The following is a 20,658-nucleotide window of genomic DNA, read 5'->3' on the forward strand; positions in this document are numbered from 1 at the left end:
TTAGTTTTTAGCCACACGCCGTTTTTCCTATCCCTAAGGTTCAACCTCTCATCTGGCCAAATGCTCCTCCATTGTGCCATCCTTCTTCTTCTGCGCACATTCCATTTTCCTTATGGCTAAATGGGAAAAGTTTGAAGTTGAAGGCAGAAAAGACTTGGACAGAACAAATGAAACCGACGGAAAAGCAGGAAGACGAAGATTTGTAAGAGCTGAGAAAGAAAACATCCACAAAATGCAAACTATTGCACTTTGTGAGCAAACTGTACTGAATCATATGCAGTGGGAAGCACATACTTTGTTTTTATGGCCAACATGCAGTTGCTTGAACATTTCTTGCCTTCAACTACGCATCAAATGGTGGTTAACCAATGAAATATTGGGGAAAATTCTTTTCATTTGTCTTAATATTAGGTAAATATATTCCATTCGCATTTAAGTATGAATAAGGTCTACCGTTTGTCAAAACCCTTTGAAGATTATCATTTTTGCTAATCAGATGCGAATAGTTTAAAGGTTCTATATGTGAACAGATTTCCAGGAATCTAATGGAACGATTGGCAGCACAGGCTGGCCTTTATTGGGTTTTTATCGCACAAAATTAGCACTAACCCGTCTCCGTCTAATTGCAGATGTGCCGGACATTGTGTGCCAGGACTATGCGGTGCCTCACATGCAGCAGCTGCTGCCCAATGCCCCGCCATGCGGTTCGGGATGCGGAACAGGCACAGGCACGGGTCCTGGAACGGGGTCGAGTCCTGAATTCGTTGTTGCCACAGGCAAAGTGACCGCCAGCGCACGCAACTCTCTTAATGCGGCCACACTGCCGCTACCTTCGCCGCCCGTGCCACCGCCGCCGGAGAAATATTACGCAGCAACGCCAGTTAGCAGCAAACCCATGCCAGTGGCGCCGCCGGGATCCCAGAGTAGTGGATCCCTTAGCTCCTCGACTACGGCTGCGACCACGCCCACCAGTGGGGTGGGCGTGGGCAAACCGCATCATTACAATTTGGATATGAGCGCAAATTTCGCCGACACTAACGAGGAGCGGGCCAATTGCCAAGTGCAGGAGTTTCCACGTCAGTCGCTGGTCATCGTCGAGAAACTGGGCTCCGGCGTATTTGGTGAGCTGCATTTGTGCGAAACAAATGTGCTGAAGTAAGTACTGCACACAGCAAACGGAATGCCCTCCAACTCCGCACTTCACACACAAACAAGCATTCCACTTGGGGATGGGGGTAAATCTTTAGTAAACTTCCCGGTTGTAAAACTGCAGATCGACCGAAACTAGCCACTATGAAGTGTAGTAAGTAGTAGGTATATATCATTAACTGCCGCAAGGTTGAGCTAGTGTGCCAAGGGTATCTGATAGTCGTGGCCCTACCATATCGCTTGCTCTTGTTCTTATTAAATTCAACCAAAAATTGTCAGATAAAGCAATTAAATCGTAGATTTACTTGATTTTACCGAAACTTTATTTCTGTGAGGGGTAATTTACTCAGGATAAGTCTGCTTCTCTGATTCCAGCTTGCAAATGGCGGGTTGACAGGCTTATGCATCCATCAAGTATGCTACAACCGCAAACCTCTGTATGTATAGATGTACACATAACCTTTGCGCCCAATTCTATTATTCTTCCGCAGACCCAACCTCCTTTCATCACTTGAAATATATGCCCATGACTATTGTAATCCCCACAATTCACCGTCTCCGGCCACGACGTCCCTCGTCGGTTTTCATGCGCAAAAATCAATTAGAGTCAAGCTTCGAACAATATCCTGGTGGCAGGCCAATATTCTGCTTCTGGCACATTTTAATACGTTACGTTACGTAACAATTCGATTTGCCAGCTTGCTTTAATAGTTTTGCGGTTGGAAAGCCACAAAACGTATTACGTATACGTAATATTGCCCAGCCAGCAGGCAAAGTCTGCCCAGCACTGCGGCGCGTGGCACGTGGAATGGGAGTGAGTCCCTGCAGTGGCTGCAAAACCATCAGAGAAACCTCCGAGACTCAGACAGATGTATGCAAAATAATTAACACACACACAGCCATAGCGACCCGAACATAACACACACATCCAGACAGACTTTAATATGGCATAGGGCATTTTGCGGAAGGCAGCTGAGAGGCAACTTTGAGGGCGTTCGCATTGCCGCCCCCAAGGGCCTGACAGTCTGCTAAAATATTAATGGACAGTTGGAGAGACAGTTATCAGACAAAAGATAGATTTTACTGTCCTGGACCGCAGGTGAAAATTATAATAGACGTTGAAAATCAAAGCCACAACTTTACGAATGGACGCACCAAAAATTGAACAATTTCTGTGGTATTTGCATATTTCGGCAATGAGCCAGAATGTAAGAAGTGCGTGCAGGGGTAGAGACTACTGTAAATATGCATGTAGCAAGGCGAACAGACAGTATTGGTGTGTTTTTTTCGATTGCATATTCTATAGAAACGTTAGGAACGAGGTGAATAGCTGTTTAGTTCCATTCGTCACTATTCCGGAGCTGTGTTATTCTTGATCATAATCCTAGTGATCTAACCGAATCTGATCTCCATCGCAGCGCTACCCTCGTGGCAGTGGCCACCCTGCGACCCGGGGCCAATGACCATCTGCGCAAGGAGTTCCGCAGCAAGGCGAAGCAGCTGGCGCAGCTGAGCGACCCCAATGTGGCCCGCTTGGTGGGGGCCTGCCTGCGGGACGAGCCCATCTGCATTGTGCAGGACTACTCGCACTGCCTGGGCGACTTGAACCAGTTCCTGCAGGAGCACGTGGCCGAGACCAGCGGACTGATGGCCAAGAAGAGTCTTAGGTAAGGACCCTCCTCGCACAAAAAAAAAAAAAAATGAAACCGTCGAAAGTGCTTTCCAACTAATGCGTTGTTTCTCCCCCCTTTTTTTCTGGGTGCGTTTTATCGTGCTTCCTGTACCGACGCCTTTTGCCGACGCGACACTTCCGGCCTCGTGTTCAATGATAACACCGATCCCAACCAACCAACCAACCAACCCATGGACCAACCACCGAATTGCGCCAACGGATGTGGAAACTTCGTTACTTGGCTCGCTCACCCCACCAACTTTGGCGACGTTGTCGCATTTGAAAACTTTTCAAATTCTCATTTGACGCTGGCATCTTCCGCATCCGCTCCGTACTCCGCCGGACTCCTCCCCCGCGTGCTGCTCCACTCGGAATCGGAATCGCAATCGGAATCCTTACACGTCTGCGGCACAGCTTCGGGTGCTTAGTCTACATTGCCACCCAAATTGCATCGGGCATGAAGCATTTGGAGCAAATGAATTTCGTACATCGGGATCTGGCGACAAGGTAAGTGCCAAAGATAAGAATTCCCCTCGAAGTGGGGAGCAGGTGATTTCCCTGCCACCTTTTCGCACTCCAAGCAGACGTGAATTTCATTCATTTAATCTTGAAGTTATTTTGTGTTTATGGGCACAAAGAGAAATACTTTAAGAAGTGTCGCGGGGCTCTATCAAAAATTAATGGATTATTTTGTCACAGGTATACTGTGTGCACTTCAAGTCGGGTACGACTAATTGTACTTAATTATAATGTATTGACTGGCAAAACATAAGTCGAATCTGGTTGGAATATGCCAACTTCGACTGCAAATCCGCTGGGTATCAAATGTAATGCAATACTTTTTAGCCAGAAGCCAAGCGTGTTTTTTGCAGACACCATTAACTTTTCGCCCCTGGGAGAAGTCAGGCTAAAAGCACAGGTTTTTAACTCGACATCCACGAATTCATATTGTATGATCTTTGGTGGCATCCCCGAAAGACTCTCAAGTTGCTTTAATGGAATTATTCGACTCTGCCTAGTCAACGAACGACTCGAATGATTTATAGGTACACCATGGCAAGGTATACATTGTATATGTATTTATATAGACTGGTAATTCAATATATCGAGCAGCCCACAAACATTGTGTGCGCCTCCTCGCATAGAATGTAATCAATTAAAATTAATTTGCTAATGAAAATGTCAACGAGGAGCCGAGAACCGGCAGGCAATAGCCCCCTGTCATGTATTTGCGAATATTTTTCTCCCTGTTTCTCGTTCGCTTCTTTTTTGCTTTCATCGTACATTATGGAAAATGTTGTTATAGCAGCCAGCCAAGGAGCAGTGCTCCTTGCTCCTCCTCCGATTTCGCTTTAGTCATAACAAATCAATAGATATGTACACATAGCGACTACCTGGCACCGCAGCTCACCTTTCCATCTTTCCACCGCTCGGCAAAATGCTCCTTTGAAATCCAATAAGAATAAGTGTGCTATTTTTGGGCACGCAATTGTCAGACTTGGCCGCAAACCCGCCCTTTTGATTGCACAACAATAAAATAAGATATAAATGCTGGATAAGTAAAGCAATATGCCATTTGACAGCAATTGGCAATGGAAGCGGCCAACGTGACGGATGAGCGATGTCCATTTTATTTTCTCTTCTAAAAATGTCTTGTTCCCTGTTATTGTCATCCATACTTTTTCGTACGGTTTAAGAACAAGATAATAGCTCGAATTCAAGGTTATTAATAACATTATATTCTTATGTTATTATTAATAATTTTCACTCGAATATGAATATTTTGGCCACTGAGGAGCGAAATAAATGAAGGCCATAATACCATAATACATTTATTGGCCGCTGCTCTGCGCTGTTTTCACACAATTTGAAAGTTTTTGCCGAACATTTGGAAAATGTCGATGGCTGCAGCATCCTTGTGCAAACTGCAATGCAGCAAACTTTTGTCCCCGTGTGTATTGTCCCGTCCCGCCACATCATCAGCCGAGTTTGCTGGCCCAGAGCTCACATCAGTTAAGTAAATAACATTTTTTGCACTCTTAGTCACGTTTCTAATCATTTTTATTTGGTAACTGTTTGGAAAATGTTTGCACAACGGGCGGAGCGGGGCGGGGCAAGCAGACTATCGGCAGGACTCTGGCTCAGTTTCCTTGCCACAACCCACACACACACACATACGAACGTACGTACGTACGTACTTGGTGCACACACTAACAATATTTGTTGAAATGAGCTTTGGCACTAATATCGTTTATTAGCTTGGCACTTTAGTGTTTAAATGCTGAAAAATTGTTCGAGATAGTCCTTGGGTGGCACTGCCATGTGAATGTGAAGGACTCTGAAGGATAATGGGCGTGGGTGGCCTGGGCTTTGCTCAGCTAACGTTGAGTTTAATTTGAAATTAGTTGAACGCTGGCCGTTTTTTGCTTTCTCTGCAGAAACTAGCACTTTCTGCCACCAAACACACACACACACACTCCCCCCGTTTTGTAATGGGTCGTGGGTCCTTTCAAAATGAGTTCAGATTGACTACAATCTTGCGGACTGGCGCACTTGGAAAATATTAAGGTTGGAAATGCTCCATAGAACCATGCTTAATTACCTTTAGAACCTCAAATGGGTCAGCATAATACTAAGTAGAATAAAGGTGGATCTATGAAGATCGTTCTGCTGTCAGTGCTACCTTTTTTTTATCACTTTAACAAGATAACTTTAGGGCCTGGTTCGGCGGTCCATTCCATTTCACCTCCCACTGGGATCTGTCCGGTTTTCGACACCTTTTTCGCACATAAATTTTAATAACACCTGCCCGGAGACCCGAGTGGTGGTCTGCCATGTAAATCGTACTCCCATATCCGTGTACCGCGTACAGTGTACAACATATATGTAAGTTATTTTATGTGGTGGGTGTATGCCATACAAAACAATTCCCGAACGTAGCGACACGACACTCCAAGAGCTCCTGCTGCAATTGGCAAACAAGTCAAGGCTGAAAGCGGCGAATGAAACAAATACACACACACACACAGAAGGTTGGGTCCAAGTGTGGTGGTGGGATGGAGAAGGGGGGAAGTACCCCATTGGGACGCCCTATGTGGCGCTCATTTTGTGTCAACTACGCGACGTAAATGGAAAAAATGGCCAGCAGGAAGAGTAGCAGGAGGAGTAGCAGGAGGAGCACACGATGTCCCAAACTAGTTGATAATCTATGAAGCAGGAGCGGAGTGGCGCGCTGCAGTCAATAAACTATAAAATATGCAATGTTTGAAATATTTTGCATACAACTACGCTCGTATGCCACACCATGTATGTATATATAAGAATGTTATGGATGTGTGTGTGTGTGTGCAGTTTTTTCAGCGAAAATATTTTATGCATGCAGGTGAATTGATTCAATGGGCTGCCAACTCGGGGCAATGCAACGCGATCCCAGCCAAACACCAGCACCCAAAGGAAATTAGCTTGACAGGAAATTCCACAATACCCAGCAAAAACCAGCCAAGCCCCACCAATCCAACCACCAACCACCCAGCCACCCAAGCCAACCCACCTGAATGCCACTGCGACTGCACAATGCACGTTGACATTTCCCCACTCATCCCGATTTTCATATTACATTTGGTTGAGCTTAAATGACGAATATGTTTGGTAAGCCGCCGACAGTGGAGCTTGTGAAACAAACGTCTGAATGTTGCGAAAATCATAAAAAAATCACAAAGCAAAATTACCTAAATTCCATTCCAACAAATATCTAATTAATACAAGCACACTTAATAATTATCTCTGCAAGCGTTTGATTTTGTCAACCATAGTACTAATTTGGACCCACTGTGCGACGTCTGGGTCCGGAATTTCCACATTAATCTCATTTCAACCCACCACCCACCGATGTAAACAGGGGAAAACCATAACAATATATGTATACATTTAGGGTATACGTTTGCAGTTAAAGCTTCATTATGTACAGCAAGTTCACATTATTCAATTTAAGAAATATGCACTATAAATACATATATTTTCAGTTTTTGTTACAAAATATGAGATCACTGGTTTATGGGAGGTGCGTTCGTCACTAGTCTGTAGCTCTGTTCACAGATCTTGTAACTTAGTAACTTTTAACCCATTATAAGCTATATTCCCTTGGCAAATCGAACTATATTTGGTATATTATGATTTTAACCCAGTATAACTGGATAAAACTCTAATGGAATCATCCTGATTTTTAAAGATTCGTTAGATATCAGAGCTTTTCGCTTGCAATGCTCCTTTAATTTGGGGACGCGTTTCCTTTGCCAACGCAGCGGCGCAGAAAGTTAATTTTTCTTAAACTACCTATCTCGTTGTTTCTGTTGACTTGTGTTCTTGCAATGGCAGTGCAAAGTTTACCATTCGCGAAAACTTTGGCCATTTTATTGCTGGTTATTTGCTGGTTGGCTGCGCCAGACGACTACGACAAAACCAATCATCCGCTCCGCTCCCTTGGCCGCCGCTGCTTTGGGATGTCAAAATTTTAATAAAGTCGGGGATGCCACATTGGCCGACTGCCATCCACTTGGCTGCTCCTCATCCTCATCCTGGGCGGTGTCATGCATTTTTGTTGCAAAAAATACCGACGACCACCGACGTTTTTCATTTTATCGAGCGTCCTGTTTATGAACTCCGCGAACTAAGCGGGCACTTAAATTGTCTTTACGCCTTGGGGGCTCGTCTTCTGCTCCTTAAGACGTCGTCCTTTGACAAAACCTCCTTCTGAGCCCCTTTTTTTGCCAGCGAATGTCTCGGGTTTTCCCAGAATTACATCCTTTTGGGAGCGGAATTTTGGTCAAATTTAGTTTATGCCGGTCTCGTTCGTTTATCTTTACTGATTGCACTTTTAGCCTCTGTTTCCTGGGGGAAATTAAAATGTACTTAGCGATGTCTGAAAAGGCGTTACCAACTTGACCTTTGTTGTGTTAAGTTTTTAAGATTCTGTAAAAACGGCGAATTAGAGCGCATTCATTTTATTAACATTACGATTTAAATAAACATAAGTTGATAAAACGTTGACATTAGTCGTTCTTTTTTACATTGGCCGGCATTCTATCTCCTGCGCAAGTCTTCTTAGTTTCCTCGTCCCGTGACATTTTAAACCAAATAAAAGTCACGATACCAAGGATGAGTCCCACGATTACTCCAAGGCAAGCAACGGCAGCTAGGAAGGCGACGAAGTTGACTTCCATTAGCATGTAGTCCAGAAAATCAATGATCGGTTGGACCACGTGGACGCAGACAATTTCAATGGGGTTGGGAATCATTTTAGCACTTGTGATAGATACAATACGTATTAGTTAGACTGAGAGTAAAAATCGTTCTGAGCATTGACAACTTTTTCACTGCTATAGATTTCTGTCGCATTTCACATTGCGAAGGGCAGGCGCTTGGAGCAGCATCAAATCTAAAATTCCCAGTTAGCATTATGGAGTATCAGCACTATTTGCAGAAAGAGCTGACCATTTTCCACTACCACGTACTCTTCGACTATGGAGCACCGATCCAGTTGGCCACTTGCATTGCCTTCGGCGCCGTCTGTGGCTGGATAATGAGCCTGATCACGTTCGTTGTCTACAAGGCAGCAATTGGCCTGGGAGCCAAAGCCACGGCGTGTGACAAAGATGATAAGTACGATGATCTCGACCTGGACATGCATATGGAGTATGGGTGTGACCGGATGCTGTCCCAGTGCCAGAACCTTAGTGATTGGCTTGTGAGAACGCAGTAGCTTAGACAGGATAACGCCTGAGGGGGCATTCGGTTCGCCTTCTTTGTGCATGAGCCCCAATCAAAGTATCTCGACGCCACTTAGACCGTCTCGAGTGCGCTGAGTGAATTTTTCAGATACTGTTACAGTGGCAGTATCGAATATTTTCTCTGCCGTTCTCGAAGTCATTAGCATAATGTTTCTCGACACTGTCATGGCCTTAAATTGAATTCAGCATGCACCGCAGGCCGCCATTTATGCAAGTTTATTTCTATAGATGAAGGCCGGAGGTTCAAATATTTAATAAACCAAACCGTTTCTGTCGGAAAAATTCCCTTTTTTTCGTGTTGATTTTACTCAAACAGCTGGAAGCTGTTTTTCCCAATTTAATTTAACATTTTGCCTGTTGCTTTTAGAAGACCTTCTGGATGCTCAAGCGCTTAAAGGTCAATCACTTGTTAGTAAAAAATGGGTATTTAAATCAGAAATCCAAAACTGCATACTTGTAAAGTGTAGGTTAAATTTCAGTGGTGGTTATGACATAAGTAAATTACTGACGTTTTTATGTAATAAAAAAATGTATCTAAAAGTACACGGCCTATACCAAAATAGCAACAATTCAAACAGTAGCCTATCATGCACGATTCCTTTTTAGAAAATGGTAAACGTGGGCAGCACCGTCGCCCCAAGAAGGTGAAATATTCAATTTTAGATACTTTTTGCCAGTAAATTGAATTTATTTTACAACCCCGCGTCAACCAGCAAACCGACGAGCAACCCCTCACCGCAGACGATAAATAATAATCGATTTGACTTTGGTTAGAGTTTGGTCACAGTGGGGAGCCAACTCTCATGCTATACACAGTAAAAAAATATTTAAAATAGCACAAACTTTGTATTAATTCATAGCAATACATTTGGTTGCTTTAAAGGTTGATTTAAAATTTAATTTAAATTCATTTAATATAAACTCAATATATAAAAAGCGATTTCTATATTAACAAATTCAGTATAAATAATTTTTGGGATATGAAATTATTAACTTAAATTGCTAGAATTTTTCCAAGATTTGAAACTTTGTTAAAGTCATATTTTTTTGTATGTGTAGAAATGGAGAAATCGACAGCAGTGTGAAAAGCCGAGCAGCTCGCAGTTCTTTTTAGGCGCATCGATTTTTTCCCAGTCCCTTCTGTTTGCCCTCGAAACTCAAACTCAGTCTCTTAAATTTATGCGAATTCGAATTTGATATGCTTGTTTTCGCAACGTCAGCCATGCAAAAGCCTTGATAAGAGTGTGTGTGTGAGTGTGTTGGTGTGTGTGTGAGCCAGGCTTTGCCACTTTTTAGTGTGAAATTAATTTGCTATAATTCATCAATGGCGACGAGGAAGGCAAAGGATTATTTTGCATAAAAAACGCCGTCACTTGTCGATTTTGCAAAGTTGGCCTTCGTTCGCAGTTCGAGGCACTCCACTATGTGCGATGAATGGTTAAATGTGTGTAACTGACGCACGTTATGTAATTTATGGCTGGCCATTTATTTTATTGGGCTTAATGTGGGCGCAGTTGTTATGGCCGATGCCATTTGAAAGGTGCAAAGGTCCCGGGTCATGGAGGCGGATTGAGTAATTGGATTATGCGGATAGGTCCACTTGAAGTGCCGAATGTCATTACGAAGTTTTCGTAATACAACTAGTTGTTTTGGATTGTAATACTACGAGTTACTCATAATATCTCAAAAGTCAAGCTTTAGATTGATGATTATCTAGCTCGAAAGTAATAAGCTATAAAGCTAAAATTACCCTACTGAATAAGGATGGGTTCAGGTAATACAGCCGATGATCCGAACTTGCTGGCCATAAATTTGAGGTGGAACTCTAGCGAAACAAAGTAGGCTAAGTTGACATTGCTTTTTGGTCCAGCGACAGATGGGGAATGATTTATATTTATTATTATTGGCGGTGAATTTTAAATCGAAGCTCCCGCAAATGTTGTGCAGAAATTACGAGTGAGCTGTTCGCTGTCCGCTGTCCTTTGCCAGTCGAAAAGTGGAGTCCTGCCGTCATGGCCCCAAAAAGTGTGCTATACATTTTGTAAGCTGCTTTCGATGGCATTGGCGGCAGCTGCTTTTGTCATTATTAATAACTGTTAATTATTCACCATTATAGCTGTGCCTGCCGAGCACGTTCGCTGCCTTTGAAGGCAAACTTGTTTGCTCTGCCGCCCCGTCTCGCTCTGCCGCATCTTGCCTCCCTGTCTGGCCGCCGTGTGCTTTGCTGCCGCCCCAGTAATTCCCTTTTCATATTGTTCGGCATCATATTTTATGTGCTCCTTAGTTAACGCCCGCCGATGTCTAGCTATTCGTTGCTCTATTCCAACAACTAACCATCTCTGTCTTGCTCTTGGCCATATTTACATGTTATTAAAAACTTTTGCCCAGCTGCCCATTGCTGCTGGTGGCCAAAAAACAAAAAGAAAAAACAAAAAAAAAATAATAAGAGGGCATAAAAACGAAAAGAAACTTTTCTATTTTGCCTCGACTCAAGTTATTGAAAATTCATGAATAATTGACATTTATTGCAGTTGGCACAAATGATGGTCGATAAGGGGCAAACTGGGGCTTATGGCGGCAAGCAAAGGGGGTGGGCGGTGGGCGGAATTAGGGGCGGGATGGGGCGTGGCAGGCTGGCCATCAACTCTAGGTTGCCTGCACATTTATAGACATAAATATTAAAGTAGCTTACGTACTTAATTGTAAATTATGCATTCAATTAGTTATGCCAGACTGCCCTCAAATGATATTTCCAGTCGGGTTCAATGTGAGATAGAGCGAGATTGCAAATTTTCCGGGAAAGAGACGCCAGCAGAAAGTTCAATTAAATTCCATATATTCCCCATTGTGCTCATCCGAGTTGGGCTCCCAATAGTTCCAGCTGCAGGATAACACTTGGGTCATTCGAGCTTGGGAAATTGTATATGTTCTTGCTATCTTGTCGCATTATTTTAATCGCTGTGATTATCATATTAACGACACTCTGACAACTGCTAATTAATCGTACTTAAACATGTTACATTTAAAAAGCACCCCAAACTTATTCCTTGAAAAAGACTATCAAGTAAATTTACGTTTGAGTTAATCAGCTAAAAAGTATTGGAATTACAGCATCCCTTTCTCACAACTTTTAATACATAGTTAAGATAACTATCTCATTAATTACTAAAAGAGCATTCAAAGTATTATTCGCTTATATAACCCAGATATTCAAGAAGTTCTAGAGCTGGGTTCATTCAAGATTTAATTGATTCAAAATAAGTATCTTTTCATTCGTCCCACGTGAAAATGAGCAACTGCAAATGATACGTGAATTTGGCCCGCAGCTTTTTGGCTTCATTGGATTTCCAGGCTGCTGTGTGGAGTGCGTTTGCTCCATTTTAGATTATGAAAATATACACACCGAACTCGACCCGTGCGGCCCCTTCGTTAGCCTTAGATGACTTCACATATTTTGCCATGAAATAAGACCAGAGGGTGCTGTCAGCAACATACGCTTACCATTTCCGTTTTTGTTTTAGTTACAACTAGAGGCACACACACACACTAACATGTTAGCACACTACCAACACGTGTGTGTGGGTGAGCATGGGTGTGTGTTTGTGCTGAACCACATATGGTTGATGGTTTTGAGAGCCGGCGGTACGCATTTCCAGGCATTTGCATTCAAATGCATTTAATTAAATCAACTAGAACCAACAGACAATGCAGGAACTGCAACAGCATCCCCCTCCCCACCCCCTTCTGCAATATGATGAGCTCCATAACATTTAAAACCAAATTTATTTGGTGTAAATTCTGCCAGGTTCGGTAGTTTTAATTGTGTTTAGTTTCCATTTCCCAGTGCGAATTTGAGATGAGTCCGCAAACACGTCTATGAATCGAAATGGATAAAATATCTTTTTGGTGTACGCGAATAACACTGATAATAGCTTTTTTAACACTTCGTTGTTTTCCTCAGTGATGATTTTTTCGCTGACTATTGAAATTTGGGTAAGTAGGAGCAACGCTGACATGTTGCTAAACCAGTTTGCAGTCAAGCCCCACGTTGGGTGCCACATATAGAAAAGTTCTTTATAAACTTATTTTGTAAATGTGTGTTCAATAAAACAGCTTTCTTAAAAAACTTTAGCGAAGGAGTTTAGCAATGAAATTGTAATTTTTCTGCAAGGAAGCTTTTACATATTTTTTGCTCAGAATATATCTGTCAGTATGGCATTGTTTGGCATGTGCCCAAAAAATGCGAGGCCATTAAATAAAATATAAAACAAGAAGCGAGAGACTGTCAGCCTGTCTACTTGTCCTGGGGCCAATCCCAGTGTCAATTAGCCATTTGGCCGCTACAGCTTACCCGCATCAAGCTGTCAGAAAGTTAATATAAAAATCTCATTCGAATCATTTACTTTATTAAAGCTAATTGAAGGCCAGGTCGGGTTGAAGGCAGCAGTCAAGTTGGCATGCTCTTTAATCTGAACCAGTTGTGTCCTGTACAGACTAAAATCGAATTTGGATATAAATAAATAGCTGAAATCCTTATCTTTCAATACTACAACACACAGTTTTATAGTTTTTTAACGCATTTGGCTCTTGAGTTATGAGCCTGGGTTGGCATAATGGGCTTTCATCCCATAATGTAACAAAGAGCGAAAAAATTAAAGTCCTCGCTTAGCCTGCCAAGGATATTTCCCCCCTTAATTACTTTCAATCAAGAACCTTTCCTTTATTCTCGCACCCACTGACGGTGACACTTGAAAAATGTTTGGTAAACAAAAAAGTTGCGCTCGAGAGAAAGGTAAACTAATATACATTTTGTGTAGCATACCGCAAGGCGTTATGAAAAATGGACACAGAGCAGCGCCAACCAAAGGAAGACATCCTCCTCCGTCCACTACTTACCGTCTTGGCTTTGTCTTTGCATAACCCTTTGAAAAATGATTGTGAGCAGGTGACATAGCTGGCCAGTGCCATTTTGGAGCGGTACAGTCGCCACAAAAGCTGCGCCAGAGTCATTTATCAAGCGACACACTTAGAGACGAGGCCATCCAAACTTAATAAACAGGCATCAGGCTGTAATTATATGACGGTAATGTTATAATGAGCGCACAGACAATACATCACAAGCTCGTTGTTTGCCTTGATAATTGAAAATGTTTGTAATTTTCGCCTCAAATTCCTGCCCCAATCCGCTTGCCCCGTCCTGACCGACCTTACCGCGGTCTCAAACTTCGCACTTTTATCTTCTGGAAAAGTTTCGTTGGGCTTTTTTATTTCCCTTTATGTTTGGATTTTTTCGCCTCTGTGTGCGGCCAAAGTTTTGCGACAGTTTAGGGATTAGGAGGCCCCGAAAGTAGGCAAGAAAGGAAAACTTTCCAGTCATGTCCAAATTTAAGTGCTGAAAAATTTTCTGGATTATGTGGCAGTTGATGAATTTGTTGCGCGAGGGAATTAGACGCTAATGTTTGTTCTTTTTCGCCGGAAAGGGAGCAATGCACTAATAGATTTGTCTGGACCATTGACTCCACATCAACAGCTGGCGGGGCAGACCCGACCCATTGAAATGGCAGATTATCTGGTTTTAAGGACTTATAGCAGACGAGTGGGAAAAGCAGCATTTCTGTTTACCTTTCCTTACCATCATGTAAGGGAATATGAAAAGATGTCTACATTTAAAAATAATATCTTACTAATGAATGGACTTACTAAATTTCTTAATTTTTTCCAAGACCCTGAAGACGAAATATGAAGTATCCCATAGTTCGTCTGTACCCCTACTAAAAAAAAACCACATCCACAACTTTTTTTTCAGTCTGAATGCACTAAAAATTGTTGCAAGAAGACTTTTATGCACCAGGCGGCCAAAAGTTTTCATGGTTTTTCTGGTGTGAATGCAACAGCTTGTATTTATACTCATAATTGAAATAATTGCAGAAAGCAGACATAATTATATTCTCGTGGTGATTGTTCTTGTTATTGTAAGATGGGCTGCATCGTAGTCATTGTCCCCGGCTGGCAGTCTGAAGTTGGCTGAGATTGAGTTTAAGAACAATAGGGTTTTTAAGAGATAGAAAGTGCCGGATTTACACAGATTTTCTGGGGAGTCCAAAACAATATGAACTTATTTGAATTTCCCTCAACACTTTAATCGAATAATGACCACATAATATTGCACTTTAGGCAGTAGTCATCGCAACAGTTAAAGTAGCAAATTCAAATTGCATTATTCTGTAGGGATTTAGGGAATTAAAGGCACTACCTTTTAAAACTCCGATTATGGGAAATTGCTTTGAGAATGTAAGGCGGTAAGCTTGGGTTATTTCCAAGCAATTACCTTAAAGGAGCAATCATTTGCGAATGCCGATTCCTTTAAGTTCTTAGGCCCTGCGTAAGCCGTCTTTGGGCGCTTTCGTTGCAGCAATTCCTAAGCCTTCCGCTCCCCAAATAATCAACCCTTTCGGCAGCTGGGCAAATATGTGTGCAGACCAGCGCTTGCAGCATATGCCCCCTAATTCAGATTCAGATACAGATACAGATGGGGATTGAGCTTGAGATTCAGGTGGCGGCGGGGCCAGGAGGATAAAGTTCGGAAAGCGACCAAAAAGCGGATTAAAGCTCTTGGGGCACCGCAATGAGGAACTTACCTCCAAATCCGATGCGAGGGACGGACGCGATGTGGCAACATTGACAAAGGACTCCACGAGTTGTCAGGGGCGCGCGGATTGGCGGTGGGCGGTTTTCGAGGGGGTTGAGCACAAATTAAGCAATGGTATGAGGTGGCCCGTCTAAGATGATTGATTGGGCTTTTAGTTAAATTGCCCAAGCGGCCAGCAAGAGCAGACCGTATCCTCGAGAAAGTTGTGCCACCTATCCAAAACTTCGAACACGTTCCAGGAGCAACAGCTTCTGGACGAAGTTAGAGCATCGTATATACCAACTATAATTCATCGTTATTTACATGACAAATCTTAGAGACGTGACTAATACAGTGATAGTACTAACGTTGCATAGCACAACATCTGAACTCATCGAGTATTTATTTTATTGAGTCATCACCACACTTTTTAAATAGAATCAGAGAACATTTTTAGGTAATTTCTTTTAAAGTTTGCATTAAACAAAAGATTTTTTACTTACTCACTGGTATTTAAAGAATATGCAAATGGCAAAACCAATTGCATTACACATTTAACTAACATATATTCTTTTTTACAGACTTTCTGTTAACAATTGATTTGGTCTGCTTATATGTACATCCATAATTGCTATTTAATAATTGCTTTCGAAGAAGTACGCGTGTTTGTTTTAGTTTTCATTATGTTGCTTCGTTTTTTCAATCATTATGATACCTATGAATTTAATTAACTGCATTTTTATAAAAATCTACATGGCTCTTATGTCCATTGTAATCATGGTAGCTGAAAGGAGGGCACTTTTGACGGCCTGGGTGTGCGTTTCAAATTGAGCGGATTAAGTTTAATTACAATTTTTCGGCATCGCTGCAGTGGGTAGCCATAACAGGACCTCGCAAAGGACTCTCTGCCCCTCGACTTGCGCGTGTGTGCGTGTGTGAGTGCAGTGCAGTTGTATGGGTTGTGCCTTTGTCCCCTTTTCGCAGCGCGTAAATGAAAAGTAAACCTTTATGGCGCGCTGCGGGCGGCTTGCAATATGTCTGACGAACCCAAAGGACTCGTGCCCATTCCGCTGGAGAAGGGCCGGAGCACCCAACCCCCGAATTACCGAAAAATTCAATGGAAGAATTCGTTGCGCACACGTGTTCGATGTGCAGTGCTCTGCATATCCTGCGTATCCTGCGTATCCTGGCAGCTTCCTGGCAGCCCCGTCGCAGTGGCTGTAATTGGATTTAGTTGGCATCGAGCTTGGACTTGCCCATTGTTGTCCTTCGGCGCAATATGCTTTCCTTCAGAAATTGAGGCTGCCACAAATCTACTTTCAGCTGCGGATCGCGTGGCTGCTTTAATGGCAATCGTTGATATTCCGGGCTTATGACATGAAATATGCCCGCAAAAGCACTCCCGTAATGAGAGACGCACATATCGAGCTGAGTTTGGGGTGTCAGTGTGGTTTAATTAATTTTAATGTGATGCTGAGCGTTATGGACTCAGAAATTGCATTGACAATAATCCAGCTGAGCAGGACTGGATATGAAATCCATACGGTTGCCAAACATATGTAAGCTGATTTTTTGCGTAACTGAAATTGGTTTCAAATCATAAGCAAAAAATGCTAACAAAACAGTAAAAGCGAAGTACATTTAGTTTCAAAAGCAATTCGAGATTTCTTAACGTATCAACATAATATTTGCAAGTGCTTTAACTTTTTTTAAATCGATATGAATTTTTGAGTTTTTTTTTCTTTGTTTTATATTAACTTTTCGACAGTATTTGAGTTTTGAAATGGATAGTTTGAATTTTCCTCATCCTGCGGCGCCACAAAATGGCTTTTAATATCACTTTAATCACAATTGCGAACACTCACACTCCCTGCGTCCAATCAATTGTCATTTGCATAAAATCAACATTAAAAAGGCGGCAACCCCAGGCTCCAATCAAACTCATACCCTGTGAAAATTTTAATTAAAATCCAGACAGCAAAAATGACAAAAAAAATGCAACCGAACATGCACATTAATATTATGTATAAAAGTGAAAGTTTTTATACTTGAAATATGGCATTTAATTTCGAAAGTGCATGCAGCATCTAATAATCAGTTCGATATAAATATGCCATTCAAATCCAGGCACTTAGATACATCTCGATCTGAATTATATATACATTTCGTGTGCTTAAATTGCAATTTGCATCGGTGCGAAGTGCGCCTGGCTACCTCCACAGCCGGGATTGCATTCCCGAAGTCAATCAATAGTTCTGACATGGCAACTACTGCCGCCTGGCTGAGCATCATTTCCAGCTCCGATGGCCCAGGAGCATTTCGGAATGTCCGGCGGTGTCATGGCAACGTTAGTAGCTCCACCCGAGGGTAGCTCAAGCCGGAGCCATTCCCGCCCCATGCGGATGCGGATGCGGATGCTACTACAGTTGCAGCTGGTGCTGCTAGTGTTGCTACTGTATTTTCATTTTATTTCAACGCGTCGCCATGTCAGAGGTTAAATGCATGCGCAGCAGTCAGCGACCTTCCGCTGCGACCCCTTAATTTGACCTTTATTGGCAGCAGCGGCACCCCCTGCATTCCGCATTCCACCTGATCAGGTTCGCAAACCCCTTGTGACATAGTTCCGCCCTCGTTTCATTTTTGCATGCGTTGACATGTGAAATTGTTGGCCAAGTCCCCAGGCGAAGCTTGCTTTCGATTCCTGGAACTTGGCTCTTTTAGTCGCACGGGAGGGCTATTACCATCAAAGTGTTGCTGCTGATGTTTTAATTAATTGCCTCATGTCGACTGCATGCAAGTAGGTAAAATGTTCGGAGTGTCCCAGGGAAATTGATACAAGCTTTCCAATTAATCAATTCATATCATATACATATGCATATGTATCTCCCATGGGAACAATTGCTTTAAACTGCATTTATCTCGCTGTTATGGGAAAAATTGCAGTGTGAACCTGCAGTTTTTCATGAATATTTTTGGCATGGTATCTTTAAAAGGCTTTTCTACATAAAACGGTCATTGAAAACATTCATCTTAGTTATTATTTAGACAAAATTTTGTACACCCAGCTACTACGGTGCTGCTCGATTAATGATTTTATACCCTCAACCTTTTGAAAACATTTATTAACTTTCATGAAATTTAATGTTATAGAAAGTAACTGTAATCGATCAGAAGTATATTGCTTTTTCAGAAGCAATCGGAACCGTGTAATGAATGTGTACATTCGTACTGGTCTCGGTTTTCAGCTGGAGAAGCCTCGACACGTGTCGACGTCACTGTCAGTGCATGTCTAAGGCACAATGATGGAAATCCAAGCCAATCCATAAACAGCCCTGGCAAGCCTACTTAACTACTCACTCAGCCAGCGACCCACAATTCCAGTGTTGCCGCCCCTTCGCATGTTTGTGGAAAATTAAACCTTTCACTCAGCTCACCTCATACTCGTTCTCGTCGTCGCACTCGCACTCGCACTCGCACTCGCACTCGTTCAAACTGTTGACACGTCCTGGAAATGGAAATCTATAATGCGCCGAAATCAGAAACAGTTGTCTATCCGAGGCGAGGGTTGCAACTTGCCCTTTTCGACCCCTTCTCGACATGTGGTTTGCTGTTTGGGCTAAACGCATTACATGTCAAGACAACGACGTCGCTCTTAGCACTTCAAGCTTACATTTTATTTGCAATATGACAGGACTTTATATCCTTTTTCAATATTGAGAGACAGGAAATTATGCTTGTCAGACCGGTCGGCTGATGGGTTATGGCTCACTTTATGCTCCGCTGCAGGAGATTAGTCCTCAAGCGTCGGGCGCTTAGTCCTTCAGCCCACTTGGTCCTTGCATATTTGATTAGCCTGCCACTTAATGGCGGTGTCAGAGAGGAAACAGCCCCTACCTTCCTTACTCAGAGCTCGATAATTAGTTTCAATGTTGATTCCTCAGATTAGAGCGAAAGAAGCACTTATTGATTTCGACGTGAAAACCCACACGAATCTATAGGTACTTTAATATCCTAGCCAATGTATTTCTTATAGTCATAAGGGTCGAAATTACAAACTTTCCAGAACAGAAAGGACTTCCTTTCACTTATAACTCACGCATTCCTTTTTTATTGAGTGACAACTTTTTAGAACTGATAAATTGCAGTACTTGTGAATTTCACACAAAGACTTACAAGGCTTAAATCCTATTTATAAATTCTTGTTTCGCACTTTTTCCATTAAATCTGTCATTTTTAATTTGCAAGCCAAAGTCAACTCCTTTGAAAAACAAACTGGACGTGGAGAACACTGGGGGCGTTCTTTTGTCTAAGCAAATGCAAATATTTGGAATCCTTGACATTGCACGAGTGTCTTTGGGGCGGTTTAGCTCTCTGGCCTAATATTTATTTTCTGGTATTTATTTTTTAATTGCCCTCATGCCTTGTGCTCCGGTTCCTTCCAGGAGCTGCATCATTGGCCCCGAACTGTGCGTCAAAGTCTGCTCCATCGGCACTGTGATAAACCGCTCGGCCTACGCGTCGGACTACTGCCAACTGGAGGGCTTCACCGGCAGACAGAGCCAACCCATGCCCATTCGCTGGATGGCTTGGGAGAGCGTTCTACTGGTAAGATATACTAGTATATAGATCATATTATAATATATACAAATAAATATCCAAAAACACCTGCTCAAAAGAAGAATTTGTTAGGTGGAAATCCAATCAAAGTTCTGCATTACTAACAACTTAATATTATTAATAATAACATTTTAATAGCATATTTTTTGTGTATTATAAGCTTTATATGAAACCTTAAACTGTATATCAAATCACTAATTAAAATGTGACAAAGATGGGCTTAGTAAACTCCATTTTAATTAATTAAACAGCAGACAGACAAAAATTGCTTGTTCAATAACAAATTTCAAAGTTCAATTGTAACTATAGTTATTAAGCCATAAAAGTTTCAGCGGCTAAACGTCAATTTTAATACCTTTTTTTCTTCAGAATTACACTTTTCGTTGCGTTTATACCTCTCCATGGCGAACAATCTTTTCTGAAATATGTACCTTTTATATATTCTATATATACATATAATACAACGCCCACACCAAATCAATAAAATAATGTAAAATGTAGCCCCAATTAGTCGGCTGGTTAATTAACAAACATGCAGAGTCCATTAACCCTTTGGGTGCTCAACTCGTCTTATGTCGTGAGTGTTGTTTTTTTGACCAAAAAAACGTTTCATACGCAATTTTAAAACAAAAGCACTGAGTAGGAAAAAACATTTGGCAAAGCGTAAAAGTAACCAAAAACCGAGTGAAATATTTTATAAATCCCCGAGCAAAAACCGCACCAACTAAATTAATTAACTACACGAGAACCGGGAGCAGATTTTTGGCCAGACTACGAAAAGCAAACGGAACGAAATGTACATGAAT

General features: G+C 42.1%; 3 protein-coding genes across 3 annotated transcripts in view; 2 read left to right on the forward strand and 1 right to left on the reverse strand.

The window, feature by feature from the left end:
- The window catches only part of LOC6731190 (discoidin domain-containing receptor 2), a 78,737-nt gene that overhangs the window by 55,869 nt on the left and 2,210 nt on the right, over positions 1-20,658 (forward strand). The window contains exons 12-15 of the mRNA XM_016179647.3: positions 630-1,155; positions 2,568-2,816; positions 3,236-3,328; positions 19,678-19,840. Of these exons, the coding sequence (XP_016023734.1) occupies positions 630-1,155; positions 2,568-2,816; positions 3,236-3,328; positions 19,678-19,840 (1,031 nt within the window). The remainder of the gene's footprint in view (positions 1-629; positions 1,156-2,567; positions 2,817-3,235; positions 3,329-19,677; positions 19,841-20,658) is intronic.
- LOC27209136 lies at positions 7,806-8,171 on the reverse strand. The gene has a single exon (XM_016184634.3). It carries the CDS (start codon positions 8,113-8,115, stop codon positions 7,870-7,872), a length of 246 nt encoding a protein of 81 aa, XP_016023736.1. The 5' UTR covers positions 8,116-8,171; the 3' UTR covers positions 7,806-7,869.
- Positions 8,202-8,889, forward strand: LOC6731191. Its single transcript, XM_002078314.4, has one exon. The coding sequence runs from the start codon at positions 8,277-8,279 to the stop codon at positions 8,577-8,579; it is 303 nt and encodes a 100-aa protein (XP_002078350.1). The 5' UTR covers positions 8,202-8,276; the 3' UTR covers positions 8,580-8,889.

This window comes from Drosophila simulans, chromosome 2L, assembly GCF_016746395.2.
Source record: "Drosophila simulans strain w501 chromosome 2L, Prin_Dsim_3.1, whole genome shotgun sequence".
In the NCBI taxonomy this organism is placed as follows: domain Eukaryota; kingdom Metazoa; phylum Arthropoda; class Insecta; order Diptera; family Drosophilidae; genus Drosophila; species Drosophila simulans.

What these genes read in the sequence shown, in the direction of transcription:
- LOC27209136 (XM_016184634.3), bottom strand. Translation starts at nt 8,115, where the DNA reads ATGATTCCCAACCCCATTGAAATTGTCTGCGTCCACGTGGTCCAACCG.
- LOC6731191 (XM_002078314.4), top strand. Translation starts at nt 8,277, where the DNA reads ATGGAGTATCAGCACTATTTGCAGAAAGAGCTGACCATTTTCCACTAC.